At 42.2% G+C, this 24,859-nt stretch overlaps 1 protein-coding gene across 3 annotated transcripts in view; it reads right to left on the bottom strand.

The window, feature by feature from the left end:
* Positions 1-23,727, bottom strand: part of SH3GLB1 (SH3 domain containing GRB2 like, endophilin B1) — a 29,018-nt gene extending 5,291 nt beyond the window's left edge. Inside the window, exons 1-9 of one of the 3 annotated variants that reach the window (XM_072128131.1) lie at positions 23,537-23,727; positions 20,107-20,248; positions 15,827-15,955; positions 13,755-13,888; positions 12,631-12,723; positions 10,199-10,288; positions 7,449-7,472; positions 6,162-6,251; positions 3,179-3,279 (exon numbers count right to left, since the gene is read on the bottom strand). In XM_072128131.1, coding sequence (XP_071984232.1) covers positions 3,179-3,279; positions 6,162-6,251; positions 7,449-7,472; positions 10,199-10,288; positions 12,631-12,723; positions 13,755-13,888; positions 15,827-15,955; positions 20,107-20,248; positions 23,537-23,599 — 866 coding nt within the window. In that variant the 5' untranslated portion in view covers positions 23,600-23,727. The remainder of the gene's footprint in view (positions 1-3,178; positions 3,280-6,161; positions 6,252-7,448; positions 7,473-10,198; positions 10,289-12,630; positions 12,724-13,754; positions 13,889-15,826; positions 15,956-20,106; positions 20,249-23,536) is intronic. The other 2 variants (XM_072128132.1, XM_072128133.1) reach the window with 2 other exon arrangements.
* Between the last annotated feature and the right edge of the window lie 1,132 nt (positions 23,728-24,859).

The following is a 24,859-nucleotide window of genomic DNA, read 5'->3' as shown; positions in this document are numbered from 1 at the left end:
TTAGCGATTTTTCATTGAACCCATTTTGGCTTATGGACATATGTACAGATTGGTTTTCTCTTCTTGGCTATAGGGATTTTTCACAGAACCATATTTTTTACAATGGACTTTTTCACAGTTTTATTCCCCACTGATCCAATGTTGTCAGTGAACACTAACACAACAGGTTCTAGATTGATCAGTGAAAAAAAAACGAAGTGTGAAAAGGTCCATTGAAAGAAATGGTTCAGTAAAACAACACACAAAAAAAAAAAAAAAAATCACTGAAGCCAGGAAGAGAAACCCAATCTGTATGCGTCCATAAGCCAAAATGGGTTCAATAAAACTTCACAGATGTGGGGAAAAAAAAAAAAAAAAAGAGCCAATGTGAATCAAACCTTACTCATAGATCCAAGGAACCGTGATTGTGGTTATCTTACATTTGTAATGCATGGCCTCCTTGCTTCTAAAAACACTTTTTAAATTATGCTAATGAGACAGACAGGCAGAACCAGAGCTCCTCCTCCCCGTCTCCACAGGCTGTTACACTCGCACCCTCCCCCTGCTCCCTCAGCAATTTTCCCCTCCCTTTGTGTTATGCTCAGATTACAGTAGACAGAGTGAGGGGGCTCATTAGCATAATTGATAACTTGATTTAGAAACAAGGAGGCCGTGGATAACAAATCTAAAGTTACCAGTGTCTGGATGTAGTGAGAGTCACTAGTTTATCATGCTGGACTTATTTTATCATGGTACATTTCCTTTAAAGTTACCTTTATTCTACAGGGAGGCAGTAATAGTGGCACAATACATGGAAATGTGAGTGTCAGGAGATGTTTGATGCCCTATCTGAGAGCAGGATATGATAGAGGGGAAAGAACATGGACTACTTATGTCATACATAGGCTTATATTACATGGGGCAGGGTGTCGAAGTAACTTCAGATAGGACTCCTAGGAGAAATAATAAGAGTCCTGGTTGCTCTGCCAACACACAACGGACTGATGGCTTTCTACATGCACTGACACCGGGAAAGTGTCAATGTGTATGGTGGGATAAGCAGGACTTTTACCATCTCCCATAGGAGCATGTGATGTTTTCGGGTCACAAACAACGGATCCATGGTCTGTTTTGCAGCCCATACGTCAGTGTGTGACAACATAGGGATGACAAATGGATGGTTTTGAAGAGGGCTGCCAAAATGCTTTCCGAAACCCTTGGGGGAGGGGTCATGACATGACTGCGTTACCTATAAAGTGATCCACAAATACAAGTGGAACTCAGTTGACATCCGTGTGGCATCCATATAGCTTTGCAAAATCACCAAACAGGTTCATTATCAAATAAAACCCAAATATGTCAAAGTTTTAGCAAATTGCAGGTATAACCCTTTTTCTATGTTTGCCCAGAAGAAAAATGAAAGGAGTATTCCCATTTCGGCAAATTAATGTTATTGTTTAATAATAATTATACAATTTTCCTATATACTTTCTGTATCTATTCTTCACTGTTTTCTAGATCTCTGCCTCATGATACACTTCCAGAAATCTGACCATGGTCACACGGCTCGTTAGTATCAGAGAGTAATCAGAGCTGTGTGATAACGAGCCGGGCACCTGTGTGACCATGGTCAGATTTCTGTCCACAATGTAGTTTCCTATAGAAGGACAGCAAGCAGAGATCTAGAAAACTGTGAGGATCTGATACACAAAGTATAAGGGAAAACTGTACAACTTTTCATTATATAAACAATAAGATTTATTTGCTGAAATGGGAGCACCCCTTTAAGCCACCGTAGACCTGTAATAGTGCGTTTTTAGGACTGTGACCGATGCTGCCTTCTTTTAAAAAAAATAGAATTATTTTAAGAAATATATTAATGAAATGGAGCCCTAATAATAAGGTAACACTAGGAGCTGTAGTGCAGCAGCACAGTCCTGTAAGGCGTCAGATTGCTGCTCTAGTATAGGATTATGTGCGATTATATAGACGGCATCTGGAGCATTCACGCTTTTTTTTTTTACATTTACATGACATTTCAGACTGCATTATGGTAATTACAACCCGACTCACATTATGCAGACACCTCAGCGACATCCGAGCCTGTAAAACAGGGTGACCTTCACAAACCGCCGCAATTTGCCCTTAAATAGTCAACTGCTATTATTACCCAATGGCTGAACCGGTGTCAGGAGGGAACAGACCCGACGTGAGAGATGGAAATGAGGTTACAATCCGCTTTTATCCATTTTTGTAGTTTACTTTATTACTTGTTACAAGTATTTGACATTGTAGACTGTCCATCTACTTTGGTTTACATATCTGAGTTTTAAAGGGGTTTTCTAAGCTTAGTAGAGGCAAGTCAATAGCAGCTTAGTGCGGGTTCTGATACCTGGTACCGTACCAGTATTCTCAATTTTGCAGTGGCCAAATTGGGTATTGCAGCTCAGCTCTCATTAAAAAAAAGTCTCATGTTCCATTCTACATATAACAGTATCTATGAACATCTGATCGGTGGGGGTACCTTATGGGTAGCCACCAATATTTAAAGCTTTGAAAACCTCTAACTTAATTTAGTCTTTTAGCATCAAACCGCAAGTGATAAGACTTTTACTCACCAAAAACAGCGCTAGCATTATCCACGAGATGCTCCAAGGCTACATTCAGACGATGTATGCCTGCGGGCATACATCGGCGCTGCGGAGAGGAGCAGGGGATGAGCGCAGCTCACCTCCGCCCCTCTCCATAGGCATGTACAGCGCAGGGCTGTCCCTATCTACGGACTACTGAGCGGTACGGTGCCGTGAGCCCATAGAAGTGTATGGGGGACGTATATATGCCATATATACGTCGGCCGTATATACGTCCCCATACATGTGTGTGAATGTAGCCTTAAAATTACACATCAGTGCCAAAAGGTAGCAATACCAGACACAACCTGATGGCAAGAGTGGCACTGTCCTGACAATGTGTGGCTGCCCCAAGTATATTGAGGCAAAGGAGACCCCAAAGGCAATAGCTTGTTTCTCTTAGGGCATGTATGAGAAGGGCACCTATATAAGGGATGCATACATATTGGAAAGGCATCTGTGACAAGTAAAATAGGTAGATATTTCAGCATATACTGAATGGGTCCAGGGGCCAAATAGAAATACATCAAATTAAAGGTTTAAGCTGGAGCCAAGCCTCTAGCACTTACCTGCCAAGCTGTTTCTGAAGATCCAGCATATACTGATAACACTGGGCATAGTAGGTCATCTGAGCTTCCACAAAGTCATTCAGGCAGCGCAAATGATGTGCCTTTATGGGAAGACAAGGATTAGAAAATCTTATTATACCACATAAACAAGTGTAACTGCAATACAGTCACATACATAATAGATAGGAGGATAGACAAGCTCCCCTGCAGGAAGAGGTGGTGGATTTCCTAGAGTTAGTATCCCCTAGTGCAGTGATGGCAAACCTTTTAGAGACAGGGTGCCCAAGCAACAACCAAAATCCACTTATTTACCGTAAAGTGCTAACATGGCATTTTAACAGTAACTTACTGCTACCTGTTTTTCAACTTCTTTCAATCAGATCAGTCCCCCTGAGGCCACCAATACGGTTGAAAGAAAGAGGGTAAATTCAGCCTATCATTGTGGTTCTTTCCAGTGTCTCTCTGTAAAGGAAGAATTGTGGGTCCAGCAGGAGGACCTTCAAAGTCCTTCTGTCAAAACCTGCTCATTTTTACTGCAGTTCCCAACAGTCAATGAAATTTTGCTTTAAAATAGCGCTGAGGGGAGCATTTCTTAAGTTGCCTGGGACCGCAGGAAGAATCTGTGGGTTTTGTCCTGTTTGGTGAACTCTGTCCTGGGGTGATGGTCTGAGTGCCCACAGAAAGGGCTCTGAGTGCCACCCGTGCCATAGGTTCGCCACCACTGCACTAGTAGATCTGCAGGCTGCTCAGTGCATAGTCACATAATAGTCTATGCACAGGGGCCATTAACCCTATGGGGAGCTATCAAATATGCCAGCACTGGTTTACATTGGAATATGCAAACGTTACTTAAAAGGTTACTGAACTTGTAATAGTATAAATGAGTGAAGCAGATGATAATAACTTTGTAATACACTGTATTAGAGAAATATGTTCCTGGGTCTTTTCCTCTGCCTTTCCTCATTATTTAAGCAGTGAGATAAAAAAAAAACAAAACTGGTAACGTGCCTAATGACTTAAAGGGAACCTGTCACCACATTTTCAGAAACACAGCTAGTGATAGGTTCTCATAGAGCCCTATTAACCAACTGACCTTTTAGCTAAAAAAGGTTTCCTTCAGATTAGAATAAATCAACTATCTGTCCTGCTTGACCGCCCGCCAATCTACAGCTACCCCTTTCCCATGCTTCTTTTCAGCATATCATGTGGCCTAGGGTGATATCATCACAGGTCCTTAAGCCTCCTGAGATTAGCAAACTGTACACTATTCATATATCTGATCACATGGCAGTATCATGGCATGGAAAAAGGAGTAGTGAGGCAGCAATCCAAATCCTGCATGGTTAATTTGTAAGGGCGGTGCTCGCAGCTAGAGGTTCTGGTGCTCAAAAGCTAAAGTCAGGCATTGTCAATGGAAGAACGCAGTTTTTTATGCCTGGATGATATGTAAATAAAGTATTTTGGAATTTAAACTCCTCTGTTAAGTGGCATGATCACAGCAGCCACTGTGGATTTATACTCCTCCCTATCCTCCATGGAGGCTGCTGTGATTTCATGTGATCAGATGCATACATCGGGTAGACTGCAAATGTAACAGGACCCTAGATCAGTGATGGTGAACCTTTTAGAGGCTGAGTGCCCACACTTTAACCAAAAGCCACTTATTTATTGTAAAGTGCCAGCACAGCAATTTAAGCAGTGACTTATTTCTCCTTGTTCTTTGACAACTTTCAATCATTCAGCCTCCTAGCGACACCAACGCAGTTGAAAGGAGGAGGGCAAATTCCCCTATCATTGAAGGAAGATTCTGCAGGAAGATTCTTTGAGTCCTGTCTGGTGAACTTCATGCTGGGGTGATGGCCTGGGTGCCCACAGAGAGGGCTCCGAGTGCCGCCTCTGGCACCAGTGCCATAGGTTCGCCACCACTGCCCTAGATGATGTCACCCTGGTCACATGACATGAAGTGGCCAATGATGTAACAGAGCTCTAACTATTCCACATAGCAGCAGTTCTATAAACACCAAGACTTGTCAATCAGGAACTATGAGGCCGAGCATCGCAAGTAACTAGTGAATATTCAGGCCTGCATTGGACTCAAGTAGTGACATTGGACTCAGATCAGGTGATCCGCATACAAGTTCACAAACTGATTTTTTTTTACACTGCAGCCAAGGTAAGGAACCATTTAAAGGATAAGGGAAATGCTTTTTAATTATAATTTTAATGAAGTACTTATTTTACCTGGGTTATTTGCACGACAGGTTCTCTAAATCTTTATAGACAGTCCCAGGATAGTCTAATTTGCAGTGATCTTTTAAGGTGGTCTCTGCAGCGGTGTAGAGACCTACAGCCATTGATGCTCCAATGATGAATTCTTGCATGCAAATCCATTCTTTTTTAGGATGGCATGAGGAAAACATTGCCTCTTAACAACCTTGAAAGGCAGCAATCAAGAGGTAATGTTTTCATTGTCCTAACCTCTAAAATATATTCACATACTTCTCAGAATCCCCAGTGGTGCATCAAATGGATTAATGTCACCACACGCCGGCCTTAAAAAAGACCTGTCAGGTCAATTTGGGATACTAAACCACTTTTTGATGTCTTTAGGCTTAATATAAAACTTATATATTCACTTAGATGAGAGTCCGTTGAGGTACATCGGACTCGCATATTTAGATGCAGCGCCTGGGTGATGCTGGAAGTGAAGCTGGGGCGTTTTCTTTGTCCCATACTGGAAATCTATGTGCATAGACAGTACACAGCTAAAGCGCCCTCTAGTGTCCAACATTAGAAAATACAGCATTTCAAGTACCAATTTTAATACAGAAATGAAATAAAATGTCTCCCTTAAAAGACTTGCATGTTCTTCTTTAATCAAGGGGGTGTGTATTAGAGTACACTGGTGAGACATGCGTTGGTCTCCCCGGGGGCTGCAGCTAGTCAGGCGTCCATCGCTCCTCCCCTACCAGGGAACACTTACATGTGTACTGCTTACGCCCTCTAGCAGCAGACGTGTAATCTCAGCTTGTCGATCAAATTCACTTTGCGTTATTCTGACTTCCTGTTCAGCCTAGAGAGAGAAAACAGCCATTACTAACATGTCCTCGTGTGTATCTTTCCACACACCCAGTAACACATAGCGTCCCATTATCTTATGCTCCTTGCCCATTCACCTACACAAGATGCAATGACCCGCATTCTGCTCCTTGTATCACATAGTTTTTTAAAGGAACAACAAACACGGACCCTCCCTGTCATTTTTATTTCTTTTCCATATACTTATGCGCCTCAGGTGAGAGGGGTGGGGGATCCACCACAAAGGCATAAATCCCGTCTCTGGAAATACCTCATGTAACCAGCACTGCAGAGCATCGAGCAAGAACACATTTCTATGGATGTTATGTAATGTATCCAAGCCGCAGCATATTACATGGCCTCTTGTCACTCACATAGGGCACGTGTCTGTAAGCGTCACCAGCCCTATACTTGTCATATATTACCCTGGTTGTATAAGGGAGTATAGCAGTCCTGTACACTGATGCTTAGGCCTGCTTTTCATTACAGATGTAGTCCTGCTCCAGTCTGGCTATAAAAAAGGTACAAATACCCAAAATTGTGCAATTGTGTCGAGGCCTAGAAAATTGGCGATGCTACAGAAATTACTTGCAATAAGAAATCAATGCGGCTGTGCTATGGTACTTCCATGATTTTAGCACATATTACATGCTATCACATCACTACAATCGTATGTAGAGGGTTGGGGTTTCCCCCATTTATATAAAATAGCTGCTTTCTCCAAAATTTAGGCAGTTTGACAAACCTTTCTTAAAAGGGGTTTCCCACTTTGAACAAATAATTCATATTATTTGTATAATGAAGAGTTATTCAAACTTCCAATATGCTTTCTTTATCAATTCCCTTGTGGTGATCTAGATCTCTGCTTGCTGTCAACTAACAGTAAGCTTCACGGTTTACTTCCTGTAGATAATAACAGGTCCAAAATCATGAGATGTCAGACAGGCGCACGGCTCGTTATACCACAGAAAGTAATCAGAGCTTGTGACATCACATGACCATGGACAGATTTCTATCCACTGGAAGTAAACATAGTAGCTTCCTATAGAAGGACAGCAAGCAGAGATCTAGAAAACTGCAAGGAATTGATAAATAAAACCAGCAGATGTGCAAAATGATGTTCTTATGATAGACTGAATCAATGCCTGGGAACAACCTTCAGTAGTGCAGATGAGGCACAGAATATACTCACCTTTGTCACTTCATCAGTCCACACCTGAGCAGCAGTAAAAGCGACACAGACACAAAAGGAAATTACATATGTAACACATAACATATTCTCCTATCCTATACCTTTACATGCTATTATTCTAGAAGTCTTAGTCAATAAAAGAAATTGAAAAAAAGAGTAATTTATTAATCAGTGTCAGAAAAAAACTTCTGATTTATTTTGTACAGTGGATCCTGTTTTACCTTTATATCGACATTGCAGGCAATTTACACTAATAACAATGAGATAATTGCAGACAAGTAATATATACAAAACTGTCATGAGGTCCAATGTTAAAGCTGCAGGACTTCAATTTTTTATTAAAAATTTAAAGTTAACCCTTCACTACAAAACTGTAAAATCTGCTCAGTTCCTCCTGCTCTAAAACTTGCTTGCTACAGATAGAATACTATGAACAATCTACTCTACTCCTCCTGCTCTATAACATTCCGCCTATAGATAGGACCTGCTCTGCTTCTCCCGCTCTATAACACACTACCTGCAAAATTATTTTCATTTTTATGGCGACAGGTTAAAAGGTGACAGAGTAAAAGCAACAGTAATAAACTTACTGTTACCGTACATCATGTATCATTTTTATTGAATAAATAAATGATCCCCTCAGAATAAAAGCTTCACTTTTTGAACAAGGTACATTCAGTAATTTACCTTCAAGCCCCCAATGTGATGGAAAAACAGACAATGAGAGGAGACTGAAATGATTCAGGATTATATAAAAACCCAGGTAGTGAATGAACATTGAAGGACACAGTGACCTGGACGATGGGAGATGATGGAAATGTCTCAAGAAGAAATATGTGAATTACTGTACAAACCCTTATAATGGTCATATCCATCTTATGAGACCACTGATATACACATATATAGCAAGATGTTCTGTGACCACTATAAGCCTTGTGGCTGACAGGCATGATGTCCCCCGGCTATAGACATGGTGACAGGAGGAGCAGATGACACAGGTAGCCTGCAGAACATCACTAAGGCCTAGCAGGCAGGCAATATACAGGCTCACAAATTATGGGATTGTCCCTGCGCTGTAAATAATGCAGCATGGGGACACATCCAGAGCGAGTGTTGTACAGGAGGAATGGGGGCTTAGGCTCCTCTTATCTTTTAGGGTCACATCAATCAGGCCCTTATCATTTATGCATTTTGTGAGGCTGTGGATCACGGTGTTCATTGCAGCTAAGGAAAGCGACTGCGGTCGTGTTACTACTTGCAAACTGCTGCGACTTGTGAAATCCAAGTTTGGTCTCACATTACAGATGAGACAAGGTACATGAGCTGTCAGTGCATTTACTGCAGCTAAATCCTATGTCCTATGTTGGTAACATTTTCTTTCCATTTCTGGCATCAATGTTCTTGGTATACAGTTTCTGTGACTTGTCATAAGTGACATCAGTCCATGCAGAAGGCATAGATTTTCTTTAGGACATTCTTACTTGCTGGCCAATGTATGAATGAGAGGGCTGGTGCACCCCATTACATGTATAGATTATACTGTATATACTGTTTTCTACTAAATGTATTTGTAAAACACTTAAATACAAAATCTGTGCTGTAAAATACACATGTAAGAAAAAATTTACTACCATGCTAGTGTTTTAAAAAAAAAAAAAAAATGAAAGATATAATTCAGGATAAAATATACAAATCAGGATCGATTTACTGAAAAGGATTAGGGAATGAGATGATACAGGGTACCCCCAAAAAATGGCCAAATAAAGTGGATGTAAAATGGAGGCTTGACTACATGGACGTCACTTCATGTAAACCATTCAAACCCTTTTAATCGAGGTCCACAAAAATAAGAAATAAAAACACTACATTGTTATATAACGTTGTGTGTCTACAGCATTGTGTCTCCATGGTTACAGACTACAAACAAACCCTCTGTAGTCATGGATTACTCTACTCTCTCAACAGGGATGAAATGGAATAACCCAGGATAGAAGACGGATTCTGAATGACCAGATAAATGTTCTAGCTGTTGCAAGGGGGTATTCAGATGGTAGAGATATAACTGTGAATACACATCATGGAGGTAGGCTGCTTTCTTTAGAAGATTAATGAAATTATATAAAAAGTACTTGTCTCGCTCAGCAGGCCCCTCCAGATTGGCAGCGTGAAGACGTTCCTATAGAAGTGTGGAGAGGGATGCTGCACATTATAAAGGGGAGTGAGAAAAGAAAATTGCACATATGGTGAACAACTTAACATAACATCGAGGTGACAGTATAACTCCCAACATGTAAGCTGGAAGTTATAGAGTCCTAAAAGCTAAGGGGTGCACACAACTGGTTTAAAGGGAATGATGTCCTGGCCTGCAGACATGAGAGGGTTGATCTATATAACAGAGGGACAGTGCACGTACTATGAAATACACATTGTATATTGTACAACAGACCTAGGCGGATAATTCTCTTATCTATAGGTAGGACAATGCATGTGTGTTCTCTTGCAGAGCACTGAGATAATGGCGAGAATACATTGTGCATAAATCACAGTACTGATTGTCGCTTTTGATGGCCGATACAATAGTAACATACATACAGCCGTCTACAATGATCTCAGATTAAAGAAAAAAAAGAACAAGAACTGGTTTTCCAACTTTGTCGTCATCTTCCATGAGACTGAACTAGGCCCAATCCATTACAGTGCAAGAGAAAGCACAAGAAGTCTGATGAAGTGGTGATGGGAGGCCAACAAACCTGCAGCCACTTTACATGCAACACGCTCAGCATGTAAGACAAATTTACCATAAAGCCGGCATCCCGCTCAGGCTCAGGGGGGTGTAATTGCTTAAGTGCACATGTACAAAGACAAAAAAAGAATAAAGTAAGGATCTGATCAAAGAAAGTCAATATAATCAGTGCATAGGACACAACGCCACATCAAATACCTGGATCCTGGCAAAAAAAATAGACAAATCTTCAGAACATATTCATTTCTGCACAGTAAATTAAGTGGAGACACATCCACAAGAACAGGATTCAGTCTGCTCCTAGGAGGGGGAATATCTTAAAGAGGTTTTCCCACAAAGCAAGTTAGGTCCTGTCAACATGATAGGGCCCAATTTGCTGATCAGTGGGGGTCACAGTGATGATCACGAGAAAGGGGGTGTGATTATACTACCCGTTGCTGGAGCAGCCAGTCACACATGCGCGGGCCGCCCCGTTTGTCTCTATTGAGCTATAGAGATTCCATAGTGATTACTCAGCAATCTATGGTGCGCGGCCATGCACAACCAGCTGCTCCGGCAATCTCTGTGGTAATATGAGAGGTGCGATGGGGGTACATAGGATGCCCTCACAAACCTCTTTAATGTATGTCCATTCATGAACCCTGTACTAAGGTTCTTATTGTATTGTGGATTTGGAAGAAAACAAAAGATGGCTGCTATCAGATTCCTTACAAATCCAACAGAAAAAAAAAAACCTACAAAAGACAGATCTTTATAGTTATCAAACTGATGGACATTTGCTGTACCGGCTTGTGGATTAAACCCCACAACTTGCTGTAAAGCCGCTCACAATGACTTTGCACATGGTAACACGTGTCCCAGTCACACTGAAGTCTCTATATCAGAGCTCGTCCCTATGACACAACATGTCACTCATCACTGGGACATCCAAATGAGAATCTGCAAGTCAAATGCAGATGACTGGTGTACAACTATTGTATGAGTAGTCGCAGCACTTCAAGGAGATTTATCCTACTTAAACCTACACCTAGCAAGATGTTTTGACAGCCTGTCATTCAATTTACTGACTACCTGAGGAAAAAATGCTATATGACACAGCGGTATGAGTGGGTTACCATTTAGGAGATTCATTCAATCCCACATCTCTGTATATACTGAATGCGTTTTCAGGAAAAAAACTAAATATGCACAATTAGGCTGACATGCTTTAGCACGGGGCCTTGGGTTCCACATCTCAATGGACCCTGGAGGGACAGCTGTAGGGAGAAGGATGAGGGAAAGTGCTGGAAGAGGGAATTGTTATTACCATGTCTGAGGCTACAGAGCTTTAGGGGCGTTTCCATTTCCATATGTCTAACCTTAACTTCTAGCAGCTGGAAATTAAAAACAGGTATGGGGTGCCATTACATAGAAGTTTGCTCAGGAAGGTAAATCATGGTGACAGATTCCTTTTAAAGAGATATTCCAGTAAAAAAAACAAGTTATTCCCAATCCAGAGGAATGGGAACAACCACTGATTGGTGGGGTTCCAGCGCCTGCTGTTCTATTCATTTGGGGGTATAACAGACCCCAGTACTCATGATCCATGGGGGGGGTTCAGTAAGTTATCCCCTAACCGGACGTGAAATGATTTTTTTTCTGCGACACTCTGACAAGTGGTACTGTAGTACTACAGTTCAGAACCATTGAAGAAAATGGAACTAAACTGCAAAACCCAGCACAACCCAGAAAAAACTGTGATGTGCAATTTTTGAAAGAACCCTTTTGAGGTGTGTTTCTAACTCAAACATATAAGGGGTGCCATCATTTCAGACATTTATTCTCTTTCCACAAACCTGTCCTACACTCCACTGGTTTCTTTTGGACTTAGTGTAGTGACTACAGGATGATCAACTCAGGAATTATTAGCCATCCCAGCGCGGCTCATGGGGTCTTGTTGGGGCTCGTTTCTCCAAATAATGAGGGGTTCAGTGGTCAGACCACCAGCGATCATTCATTTATCTTCTATATGGGAAGAACGTCTTAAATGTGAAAACTCCTTTAACATCTAGAATAGTCCAAATGCTGAAGATGAATCGCTCCATTTATTGTACAATGTCTGATCGTAGAGGGAAGTCCTGTGAGTCCTAAGACTGAGAGGACACAGATTTCCGCTTTTACTTTTGTTAATTATTAGCAGAGGAGATAAATGGTGCGGATGACTACAGACAGAGAAGATAGTGTTCTCACTAGATCCTCTGTGCAACGTTCGCTCTGCTATACACCGTCACCCCAGGCCGGAGCCTTTCACACAGGATTGAGTCTATACAACAGGAATCTGGGACGTTCCGATTGTGCACCACAAAGAGCACATGTTGTCAGGTCAGCTATTCAGCCCGGCTAACCACAGGGAGTATGTGTGAGGTTTTTTTCCACTCATTTGTCATAGCATCTACTTACTGAAGCTCTGGCTTCTGCAACTTTGGCTTTTTTCAATCGGGTCTTTGCAGCGTCCAAATCCAACCTCTTATTCTGCAAGAGTTTCCGTTCTCTCTGAGGGAAGGAGAAAGTCGGAGGAGAAGAGTTACTACATCTGTTGCATAATAGCTCAAAAAGTGATACGTGAAATAAAACCTGAGACATAGACAACAGTTCATAGCAAAGTTTTCTTCATCGTGCGGAAGAACCGATTCCAGGGTTTTACTAGAAAACTTCACAGAAAAAGGCAAAGTATGAATGACAGCTAGCAGAGGGGAAAACAATGTGTGAGCTCATGACATTTCTATATGTGCCAAGCAATACATTCATACAACAGCCGTGATCAAAGGTCACTACTCCCATTTTTTTTTTTTTTTTGGTGCACTGGGGTTCCTTGCTTCTTATATCATCTTGATGTTTGGAGTCCCTTCTAGAGAACATTGTTCGCTATGTGAACTGCAGATAAACATGCTATTCCTGTCTTTTTAACTGTCCAAGTCTGGTTCTGTAGATCACAGAATCACAAGTCATGTTTCTAGGTACTATAGAACTAAAGACGCGAGCCGTCTCCATGTAGCCCTATACTCATATCAGGTAACGGTAAATATGACTCTTCTCTGTTCATTTTCACATGACTTAGGTGATTATTTTTTATTTCACAGTAGTTTAATGGGGTATAATCTGGTGACAGGATCCCCTTAAGGCTACGCATGGTTTGAAATTACGTCCACGTACAGACCAGCAAATAGCGGTAATCTGCCGCCGAACCCATGGCTTATTTTAGGCTTATAAGGGAGAGAGGATTACAGCTACTATTTTGTGCAACATTTTAACTATTACCGTACACTGATTACATTTGGAAAGAAACAAAATTCTCTCTATCCCATGGTAAAATATAGATCATGGAACAAAATGGCACAAATATGACTTTATAATAAACCTTGTACAAATGATGGACAGTCATTCTCCACAAGAGCCTAATAGTTTTCCTTACTATATACTTCAAAAACTTGTTAAACAGGAATAGGATTGTTCAATGAGTCACTGGATGACTTGTGCACCATCATCATCATCACAGAGGTCTGTCTGGCCTGCGCTATACTTACAGATATGGTTTTATAATCTCCTTCTATAAAATTCCTCAAGGGAGTGAGAAAGTTAATGGCTCCAGTCTGTACAAGCTCCCGGTGAGCTCCTCCTATTCGCCTCTGTGTTTCCCCACATTTGATGAGAGCATTTCCTGAAATGGTAAGAAGAAGTTATGTTACCCTCCGCACATAACCAGTAAGAGGATCAGATTGAAAGTGAATGTAATCCCAGTACATGGGGGCTGTGTATAAACACGTAGCGTATTACATAACCCAGTGCGATACATAGCAAGGGATTCACTTTCAGTTCTATAGGAAGAAGGATAGAGATCTGGAGAGAAGTCCTGGTATCCAGAGACCAGGATAAACGATGAAGAAATAAGAAGTAGAAAACGGAATTGAACGTATATGTTTTTAAAGTGAAAAAAAAACGGACAGAACATATACCGTATATACTCGTGTATAAGCCGACCCGAGTATAAGCCGAAACCCCTAATTTCAACACAAAAAAACTGGGAAAACCTATTGACTCAAGTATAAGCCGAGGGTGGGAAATGCATTGGTTACGGCCTCCCAGTATATAGTCTGCCAGCCCCTGTAGCATACAGCCTGCCCAGCCCCTGTAGCATACAGCCTGCCCAGCCCCTGTAGCATACAGCCTGCCCAGCCCCTGTAGCAGGAAAAAAAATAACACTGTACTCATCTTTCTGACGTCTCCCATAGGTCCTCTTCTGTCTCAGACTGTCTCAGACAGAAGAGGACCTACAGGTGATGTCAGAAAAGTGAGTTTTGACTTTATGGTTTTAGTTGACTCGAGTATAAGCCGAGTTAGGGTTTTTGAGCACAAATTTTGTGTTGAAAGACTAGGCTTATACTCGAGTATATAAGGTATATGACATATTAGACGTATATGTCAAATAAATGTAGACGGATGACACAAAAGCCTTCAGTTTTTGTCAATTTTTAAATGTATATGTTTCAGCATATGTCAGGAAGATGCAAAAAACGTCATGTGAAAATTTCCCAAAGGTTTCAATGAATATTGGAAACCCCCTTTAACAATCTCATCTTAGGGTATATCAATATCACATTCGCAACAGTCTCCGTAAGCAAATTGCTTCCAATTCTAGTTTCAAAATTCAACAAAAACACTGTAATTGACACATTTTGGGCTCAAATCTGCAAACATTTTGAAATAACTTTTGAACTATTGGTTGTGGAAATTGTCATAGGGAGATTGCTGCAGGGATGGTAGTTTACACGCTGCCGGCGGATATGTACTGTGCACATACTTGTTTAACCCTTTTGAACAATTCACTGTACATTGAGCACATTAGCAGACAAATAGCTCTTAGGGCTTGTTCACACATGCCGTTTTCTGAACTGGAAATAAGAAGCTTTTGATTTTTTTTTTTTACTGTCCAACACTATGTATTAGCCTTTTCACATCCCCACAAAGAAGCCTCCTCATGGTAGGTTTCAGAAATTATTGGGTCTAGTTAGAATTACACAAATCCCCTGCCGCTCCCTGGTCTCTGGGGAGGGGTGCGGACTCATTCACTTCCAAGGAACTATAGTAATTGATGACACTTCTTCTCTACACCACTTGCAATCTTTTCATCTAAAGAAAGGACTGCCTTTCTGCACTTCTCCATTTATCAGCAGTACAACCTGCAGTCCATGATATAATCCCATATAAGACCAGCCACGCTATCAGTGACAAAACTGCTGAGTTTGCAGAATTTCCATGTGAGAAATAGATGTGTGCGACATAGCCAAGGAGAAGCAATGGACCCTGTGCTGTATGTACAACTGACAGAGAATGGGTTCATTAATAGTATGGCGGGTATATGTCCGATTGCTACAGTACCATAAATATGAACACTGGTGTAACAAAAACAAAACGCAGCTACGAGCAAAATAGAAGCCTCCTAATAAAGATAACCATAAAGGGGAGTGTCATAAAGGTCTCTTGATGGACAGGTCACATTGTAGATGAAGCATCTTGCTCCAAAGAATCAGAACAGAATGATAAGGAGTGAATACTGTTAGCTATGTAACCCTCAGTCACCGCCATGACACATACTCACCGTATGCTGTTCCTGGACCAAATTCACTCCCAGCATCAATCATGTACTGGGAAAGCTGCTCCTGGTTATTCAGACGACTTGGAGCTTTTCTGTCGAGTTTCTCATAGACGAGTTCTTCTATCCTGGCATCTAACATAGCAAAAATAGAAAAAGAAAAGTGTATAAGGATGGAAGGAGAGAGACAATCATCTGCATGGCTGTACTGTCACATCAAACAGCGATGGCAAAACAAGAATTATAAAATACCCAAAGTGTGGGTACTAGAAATCAAGTATGGTCATGACAAGATAACAACTTTCTCTCATATTAGGAACCTCAGATCTGTAGATACCAGATTCTCAGACGGACATTTGTTGGAACTATTCCAACTCTCCTACACCCGCTTTATGAGGGGGCACCACCTTCCTGGTATGATGGTTTCCCCTATATCTTACAAATATAAGGGAAAAGACCCTGGTGCTTTCTGTTGAATGGGTTGTCCCATGTGTGTAAATTAACCCCTAGCCACAGGATTGGGAAGATTATGCAAATCAGTGGAGGTCCCAATATTGGTCCCAAAAGTGGTCCTGTTCTCACTAGTAGGGGGAGGGATGGGTCGAGAACGTTCGTTAGTATAATGGGGGCGTTGGACATTTCTGAGTACAGGTGTATCCAGAACCCACTTAGGACAGTGGATGGACCCCCGTTCACCAGATAGGCGAGCCAACCAATCACAATAACAGGACCCCACCAGCAATCAGCTTATTTTGCACTATCCTATGCAGAGGTAGGAACTTGCAAACTTGGTATAACCCCTTTTAATATGTTATATAAGATTTTTTAGCTGTATAGCACTGCACAGTAAAACAGACAAGAAAAAAAAAGATTTTGGTTGGATAATTACAGAGGGGAGAGGAGAAGAGAAGGAAGCTCTTCCACCCCAAAATCTCACTTTTCACAGTGCTGCAGGTACTTACACACAAAGGTATCATTACACTGTTCTCCAGGGCCTATACCTATCACCTGTCTGCAGTTTATCCCCTTTAATAATTAAACTTTATTCCCTTTAACACTACATCAATGGCACAATCTGCATTTTTTACTTAACTTCCTGGCATAAATCTAGGACAGTAAAAACCAAGTATGCTGTAACAACTACCTGTTTATTGAGTATGCCCTAGCAACTGCAAACATAGTCAGGCAGATCTGGAGTCCTTCAATGCAGCCGAGCTGTCAGCCCATACTGGGAATAGTCCTAAATCACACAGTAGAAATTGTCTTGGACGTGACCAATCTCCCCCGGCAGAGACTGGAGCTTATGTGTTGGCTTATCTAGTGAAGTGATATACTGTACTCAGAAATGTAGCAGATTCTGTACAGAAAAAACAAGAATCCACTCAACTAAACTACATGTGGATAGAGAGGCCGTCTAGGTACCAGGAGAGGATTGATATAAAGGCTTCATCCACTTTTTAGGTCTCCCCAGCGCAGCAGTTCTGGACGGTCCATCCCTCCGTTCAGCTATTTGATAACCGGTATCATCAGCCAAGGAAATACCATCAATCCCGGTTACATCTGGTCTTATTTTTATGGCAAAACACATAAATAGGAAGACTATTTCTCAATCAGAATATGTTCCAAGTAGTCACAGTCTTTCCAAGATATTATATTAAATTCCCAGTAGAGTCTAGCTGGTGAAACAGAGGAAGGAAAAGGGGGATTGGGTCACAGGAAGACGGCCATTATCAGATAAACACAAAGACGATTCCTTAAAGTCCCTGTATAAAAACAAGCCTAGGGGAGTCGTAAGAAACAAAGGCAACATGTCAGAGGAAATCCCCGGCAAAATGAACTAATAAATTAACCTGTGTCAACATATCAAAGCTAAAATGCTAAGATGATGAGAGAGATTTTCAAAAGTGTGGAGGCCATGACAACAAAGTGTTAAATCCAAAATTATCATTCAGTAGGAGAACGCATCTGGCGCATCCATCATATAGTAATGAATTAGAGCGATAAATATATATGCTCTTATCCAACCTGTCTGGAGAGATGAGACAAACTTATAAAAGGCCAGTTCACACTTGTTACTACGGTCTTCAATCATTATGATCCAAAACCAGGAGAGGTCCAATATCAAGAACTCCAATCAATCTGCTAGAAAACTAAACAAAAGATGTAAGGCAATGATTATCAATGGCCACCGGTCTGTGCAGCCGGGTCCTGCATGGGGCTGTGGAAACCATAGCCATGTGCATGAGTCTATAGTAAGCTATGGGACCATGTGCATGGTCGTTCAACACAAGGAACAAATGATGTTTTTGGGTGTGAGGGTAGATACTATGTGGCCAACGAAACCCTTTAAATCTTGCCTTATATCGTATGTTGTGAAATTGTACATTTCTTTATATCTGGCTTTCTCAGCACCCCACGTCCCAATCTTTCTATTATTTTGTCCCTCAGTAATAGTTACCGCCTTTGCTGCAATGTGACAATGATGGATCAATACTGTGCTTATTACAATGAGTACAGCTGGGCCCTATAGATTGGGCATAGATGAGGCTACACAGTATCAGGCCACCCCTGGGCCGTGCATAGTAGCCCCACCGTTTCATTATTGTCAACAGCAAATCAAGGGGTCACAGCATGGGACAATGGTTCTGTCAGACAGATAGTAGGAAGATTATATCAGGTCAAGTCGTACCACAGGCGGTCCCCGACTTAAGGACACTGCACTTATAGACGACCCCTGGTTACAGACGGACCTCTCTGCCCACTGTGACCTCTGGTGAAGCTCTCTGGATGTTACTTTACTTCAATTGTTACAGGGACAAAAAAAATTTTCTGGATCTGCCTGTATTTGTTTTAATTTTTATCAAAGAATTTATCTGAGCCAAAAAATAAAAATGACTGGCTGAGCTGGTAACAAGCTTCTTTTTAAACAAGTGCAGTACATATTTTGCAGAATCTCTTTGTATTGAATCATAGGTTACTGGGGTATAATAATCTTTAGTTGTAATCTTTATAGAATACTTTATGGTAAATTATAGACATATACCAACAATACAGTTATGGAACAATCAAATCTTCAGAAGACTAAGGGTACAATTGTTCTTAATTTGCGTGAATAACTCCAGCACATGAGATGGACCAAACAATTCCTGGTGACCAACATAAAATAGACCAAAGATATTAGGGATAAAAGAGTTTCAGATCCCATAACTGAAATGGCCGAGGTCTAACGTCTTTGACCCCAATCGATCCTGTATAAGTTCTGTAGCCCCTTATCTGCATTTCCTTGCACAGTGGGGCTCCTAGCCACTATGCTTTGCAAAGACTACAGGTCCTAGTGATACATCATCACAAAATAATATAGGCATGGTCCCTTAAAGGAAACCTACCATTTAGAATGGCCGGGGTAAGCTATAAGCACCGAGCACCAGCTCAGGGTGAGCTGGTGCCGGTACTTACTTTCGTTAGTGTTATAAACCGCGGTATCGCGGTTTTAACACTTTTTAAACTTTAGAGCAGAAGGGGCTTCGGAGCTGCGCGCGACCGTGCAACATCTCCGCTATTTCCTATGTAGGCGCGATCGTGCGCACGCAGCTCCAAAGCCTCTTCTGCTCCAAAGTTTAAAAAGTGTTAAAACCGCGATACCGTGGTTTATAACACTAACGAAAGTAAGTACCGGCACCAGCTCACCCTGAGCTGGTGCTCGGTACTTACAGCTTATCCCTGCCACTCTAAATGGTAGGTTTCCTTTAACTCTAATCACCAAGGACCTATCTCATACATCCTCACTGGGTGGCACCTTTATGGACAGGAGCATATGAGATACGTCCTGGATTATAGGAGCCAAAACTTTGGATCCCTGGCATCAAGAATCTTGGATATTGAGATTTAACATTTAAAAAGTGACAGTCTTGGGCACAAGATAAATAAATACTGACCTTATCAGCAGCTAAACTTTGGAAAGGCATAAGGTTAGGGGCGAATTAACTTTTTAATGTGTTTAATCACTATATTTTGCAGGTTGTGGCCATCTTAAGGTTTACAGCTGAAAAGCAGATTTTTGGTTATTTCCGTTTTAGAGATTTTATGATGATTTAGTCAAGTAAACATCTGACTAATAGGCAGCTATGAACTCTAAACATGTTCATCTATTACATTTAGGAGGTAGTCAGCAAATTTCTGTTTTTTTAACCCTTTCCAAGTTGTCCTTTGAGAACTTTCATCAAGATCTCTCTGCATAAATGTAGAGCAGCCGATGCACAAGGCTTTAGTGCAGGGTGAAGACTTACTTGGGTTTGGCTGTAATAACACTTCTGTTTGCTTCATGATCTTTTCAGTCCATAGTTTGGTGGTTTCAGCCTTGCCAAGCAGGTTCTCAAGGTGGGCATCGAGCTCTGTCTTTTCTGCCTGGCCAAGCTTCTCCTCTGTAAACTGTGGGAGGGAAGAGGAAAATATGATTAAAGTACCTCTTCTGGTTTCATTGCCCTGAGCCGATGTCACAACCTGGAAGTGGCCACCTACATCAGGAATAGCCGAATCTAATGTAATATATACCAGATATATCTGAGGCTAGGAAGAAGCCAGCAGCATGATACAGGTCTCATTGGAATCGTTATCAAAGGCTCTCTCCGGCTGTGCTAAAAAAAAAGGAATGAAAATAGATTTCCATGCAATAAGAAACATGGATGGAAAAAAAGTTTTATGCACATATTTTTTAACCCCTACCAAGCAATGGGACACATTTGACAGAAACTGCATATACTTTAGTACAAGCCAAGTTTTTCAGGGGGCTGTATGGGGAATTTCACTAAGGATGGAAGGGCAGCAACCAATGCATGTCCCACTCTAGGTTTATACTCAATAATTTTTTTTCTGGTAAAATGAGGTGCTTTGGCTCGTCACCTTACATACTGCATTTTGTACACTATCCCCCATGAACAGAACAGGGGATAAACTTCAGATTTTTCAGTGTCCTGTACAGGAACAGGAGGGCTGTTCCCCCATGTGAATGGAGCATCAAATCGTACAAATGCATTATTACACCATTTTCTATTCATCAGATGTAGATATTACCGATCTCCATCATCCCCAGCCGTCCCATGGATAGTAAACAGAGCCCCCCACCACTCCAAGCAGAACGGGATCCTTAAAAGTGAGACACCTGTTCTCATGATCGATGCAGGACCCAGCAGTCAAATCTCATAAATAACCAGGACAAGCCCTGCAAGACGGTGACTCCATTACTCAGTGGCTCCACGCTGCAATGTGACTGTGTAATCCGGAGGATTATAGGAGAAGATATACAGTAGCTCAGAGGTAGAGAATTTGGCATTTTTGCAGTAAGTAAACTTGAAGCTCCCGTATAAATCCATCTTCAGGCTTTATTACAGAACATCAGATGGGTAATATCTTAGGCTGAATGGCTGCACTTGTTCTTATCCATTAACCACTTAGGACCACATGACAGACGATCATATGATGTAGAAAACGACATGTATACGTCAGCTCTCACATCCACAAAACTTGGTTTATTGGATTCCCGTGTCCCCTTACATTTAGCACTGCACACAATGTGAAGGATGGTGACACACTCGGCTAGTATTCCAGCAATCTGATAACTATGGGTCAGAGTGTTGTCCAGCCAGATCTAAACAGCACCCAGAGGCTAGGGCGGTGCACTGTCAACACCTCCCGGGGCCCAACCTAGATAGAGAAAAGGGGCCCATTCACACAGCTATATTCAGGATGTGATGTGGCTGTGCATTTCCTGGCCCGACTGTGGATCATCTGAACCATATTCACACTATTATGGTTATTTCTGATGGTGTGAGTTGCAGAAGTGATGTGGGTCTACTATCCTTAGGCTGCCGGTGCACAATTGTGGTGGTCCTTTTCATGGACGAACCACATAATAGGGGACTCCTTGCATCAGTTATTTATTATGCAAATCCCTTATTCCCCACAAAACAGTTGGTAGTCTGTACTGGCCCTAAATGGACAGAAATATACAACCCCCATGTTTGGAGGATGTAAGTAAAGTGTAACCATACCCTGCTTGGCTTAAAGGGCATCTACCACCAGGATGAAGGACTGTATAAAAATGAGCCTGAGGGGCTCTAGGCTCCTTAGGTGTTAATGGAGCTTGGAGCTCCTCAGGGTAATTAGCATACAGTCCTTCATCCTGGTGGTAGATGCCCTTCAAGTATGATTTTTCCCACAGATCTTCGCACATTGGGGTCCTAGGGTGCTGGTCTAGTTTTTTTCTTCATGACACTGGTTGAGGATCATGTGAAGCAGAAATACCATACAGTGCTACTCTGCACTCTGATTTATTGGGGGAATGTGGTGACTGGGGTTGTTTTGCTAGATTCCTACCCTTACTTATTAGAGGGGTTGTCTAGAGGTGGAAGAACATGGCTGCTTTCTTCCAAAAACAGCTCCACAACAGGCCATGGTTGTGCTGGTATTGCAGCTCAGCTGCACAGAGATGAATGGAGCTTAGTTGCAATATTACCCATGGACGGGAGGAGAGATGTTTTTGAAAGGAAACAGCCATGTTTTTCCACTTCGAGGCAGCTCCTTTAAACTAGCCGATAACATGTCTACCCCAAAAAACAAAAATCAAAGTAATAAGTTTATTCTCCAACACAATCCAATGCATCTAAAAGTGAGATGGCCGGCAGCAGTCACTATATGCCTCCATGTAATGTGAAAGTTACCTCACGAAAAAAGTACCTAATAATTCTGGGCAGTGTACACTCCCTCACTCTCTGTGATGGGCAGCTATACCTGGTACTAGATCCTTGTCTACACTATGTAAGGTCTGGAGATTTCTAGCAAAAAGAAAAAGCAAGTGGAAAAAGCTATAAGGCGTTTGCAAACAAAACTTAGTCAATTACCCGAATCTCTACATCCTGCTTGTAAAGGAAGTGGTTTCTTTATGGGATTAAAGCGCTACGGAATATGCTGGCGATTTATAGAGATTAGTATCATTGGTGGTGGGTAACAACCCCTGTTATCAGCTGATGGTGGAGGACGTCTATATGAGGGCTGGGTGGGCTTACTGAAGCTTGGCTCCATAGATGGGGAACCTGCAGTGAACCTAAACTGCCACTACTAATAGACGGAGCTGTCTGCTTCTGACTGCCATCAACTGGAGTCCCCAATGTCATATTAGTGACATGTCCTAGGGAGAGTCAATGAATTATAACACAATTACATGGGAATGAATGTAGGAGATTGTCACATATTCCTGTCATCTTTCTGGCGTTAGAAATACTGGGTGTCCCAAAAAGTGCAGGCCACATATATGTACAAGGCATGTGTGCTGTGACATCAGTGTGCGACCAGTTACTGACAAATGATGTCACTGCCTTCCGCCAACATCTTGAGGGGTCACAATATTGTTCTGAAAATACAGAGCACACTCGGGTGACACCTGGGTGTCAACCGCTAAAAAGATGGGTAGTACATGGCCAAAAACAACGTTCAAATGAATTTGGCCTTCGGGTGTATTCACACACAAAGATTTTCTTCCTTTTTTTCAGTTTTTAAACCAAAACCGAGTGTAGACGTCTCCTCTGTTCTGTATCTGATCACTGATGCCTTGTACGCTATACTTGTGCCCCTACACCGATATCACACAGCCGCCCCCTGCCGTGTCACTGGAGACCACCCAGCTCTCACCCCCGACCTCCTACCATGGCGGCCCCCAAGTACCTGCACTGCTCTGCTGAGGAAGGTCCCGGCATCGGCCGCCAGTTTCTTGACGTTGAAGTCCATGTTGATGTTGGCACCGGGAGCTGAGGAGATAAGGGAGGTGCACGCTCCGCCCGGAGCTCAGGGCTGTCACACACTGGGCGGCTCCGGCAGCTGCGAGGACATGTGACCGGAAGTCCGCACCATAGAGATGACAGCGCGCCCTGATCTGGAGAGACAAGACAGGGGTGGCTGCGCAGGCGCGGCCAGGCACATCTGTTCTGTAGATTTTCGTCTGTGAATTCTTTGTCCTTTTTTGCTGTGAATTTTCACTCTTACCGTATTACATTACTAATCTTCAGCTGCAATAAACATGAATATACATTGGTCATGTAATGTGTTTCTTGTTACCTGAGTTATCTAGCATGCTGCTTGTGGGGATGCAACTAAAGAGCTCAGGAGACTCCCACAGTGACTAGTGGTATATAGTATCAAATCCTAGGGGCTGCTAGTTCAGAGCTCAGGAGACGTCCTCAGTGACTAGTGGTATATAGTATCACATCCTAGGGGCTGCTAGTTCAGAGCTCAGGAGACGTCCACAGAGACTAGTGGTATATAGTATCGCATCCTAGGGGCTGCTAGTTCAGAGCTCAGGAGACGTCCTCAGTGACTAGTGGTATATAGTATCACATCCTAGGGGCTGCTAGTTCAGAGCTCAGGAGACGTCCACAGAGACTAGTGGTATATAGTATCGCATCCTAGGGGCTGCTAGTTCAGAGCTCAGGAGACGTCCACAGAGACTAGTGGTATATAGTATCGCATCCTAGGGGCTGCTAGTTCAGAGCTCAGGAGACGTCCACAGAGACTAGTGGTATATAGCAGTGATGGCTAACCTGTGGCACTGGTGCCAGAGGTGGCACTCGGAGCCCTTTCTGTGGGCACTCAGGCCGTCACCAGAGATGACTCCAGGTATCTTCCTGCAGTCCCAGACAGCCCAGGACTTGCTGTGCACAGAGATATTTTAAAGTGACAGCTGTACCTGGGACTATTTTCTGCTTTATTGGTGTCCTCAGGGTGCTGGTATCAATGAAAACTGTGACAGAGAAGGGAGTATAAATCACAAATTAAATTTCTATGTTTGCACTTTGCGATAAATAAGCGGGTCATTGTTGTAGTTTGGGCACTCGGTCTCTAAAAGGTTAGCCATCACTGGTATATAGTATTACATCCTAGAGGCTGCTAGTTCAGAGCTCAGGAGACGTCCACAGTTACTAGTGGTATATAGTATCACATCCTAGGGGCTGCTAGTTCAGAGCTCAGGAGACGTTCAGAGCTCAGTGACTA

The sequence above is a fragment of the Engystomops pustulosus genome, chromosome 10 (genome assembly GCF_040894005.1).
Source record: "Engystomops pustulosus chromosome 10, aEngPut4.maternal, whole genome shotgun sequence".
NCBI classification, from domain to species: domain Eukaryota; kingdom Metazoa; phylum Chordata; class Amphibia; order Anura; family Leptodactylidae; genus Engystomops; species Engystomops pustulosus.
The sequence above is the reverse complement of the archived record's forward strand: the minus strand, read 5'-3'. Positions and strand labels throughout refer to the sequence as shown.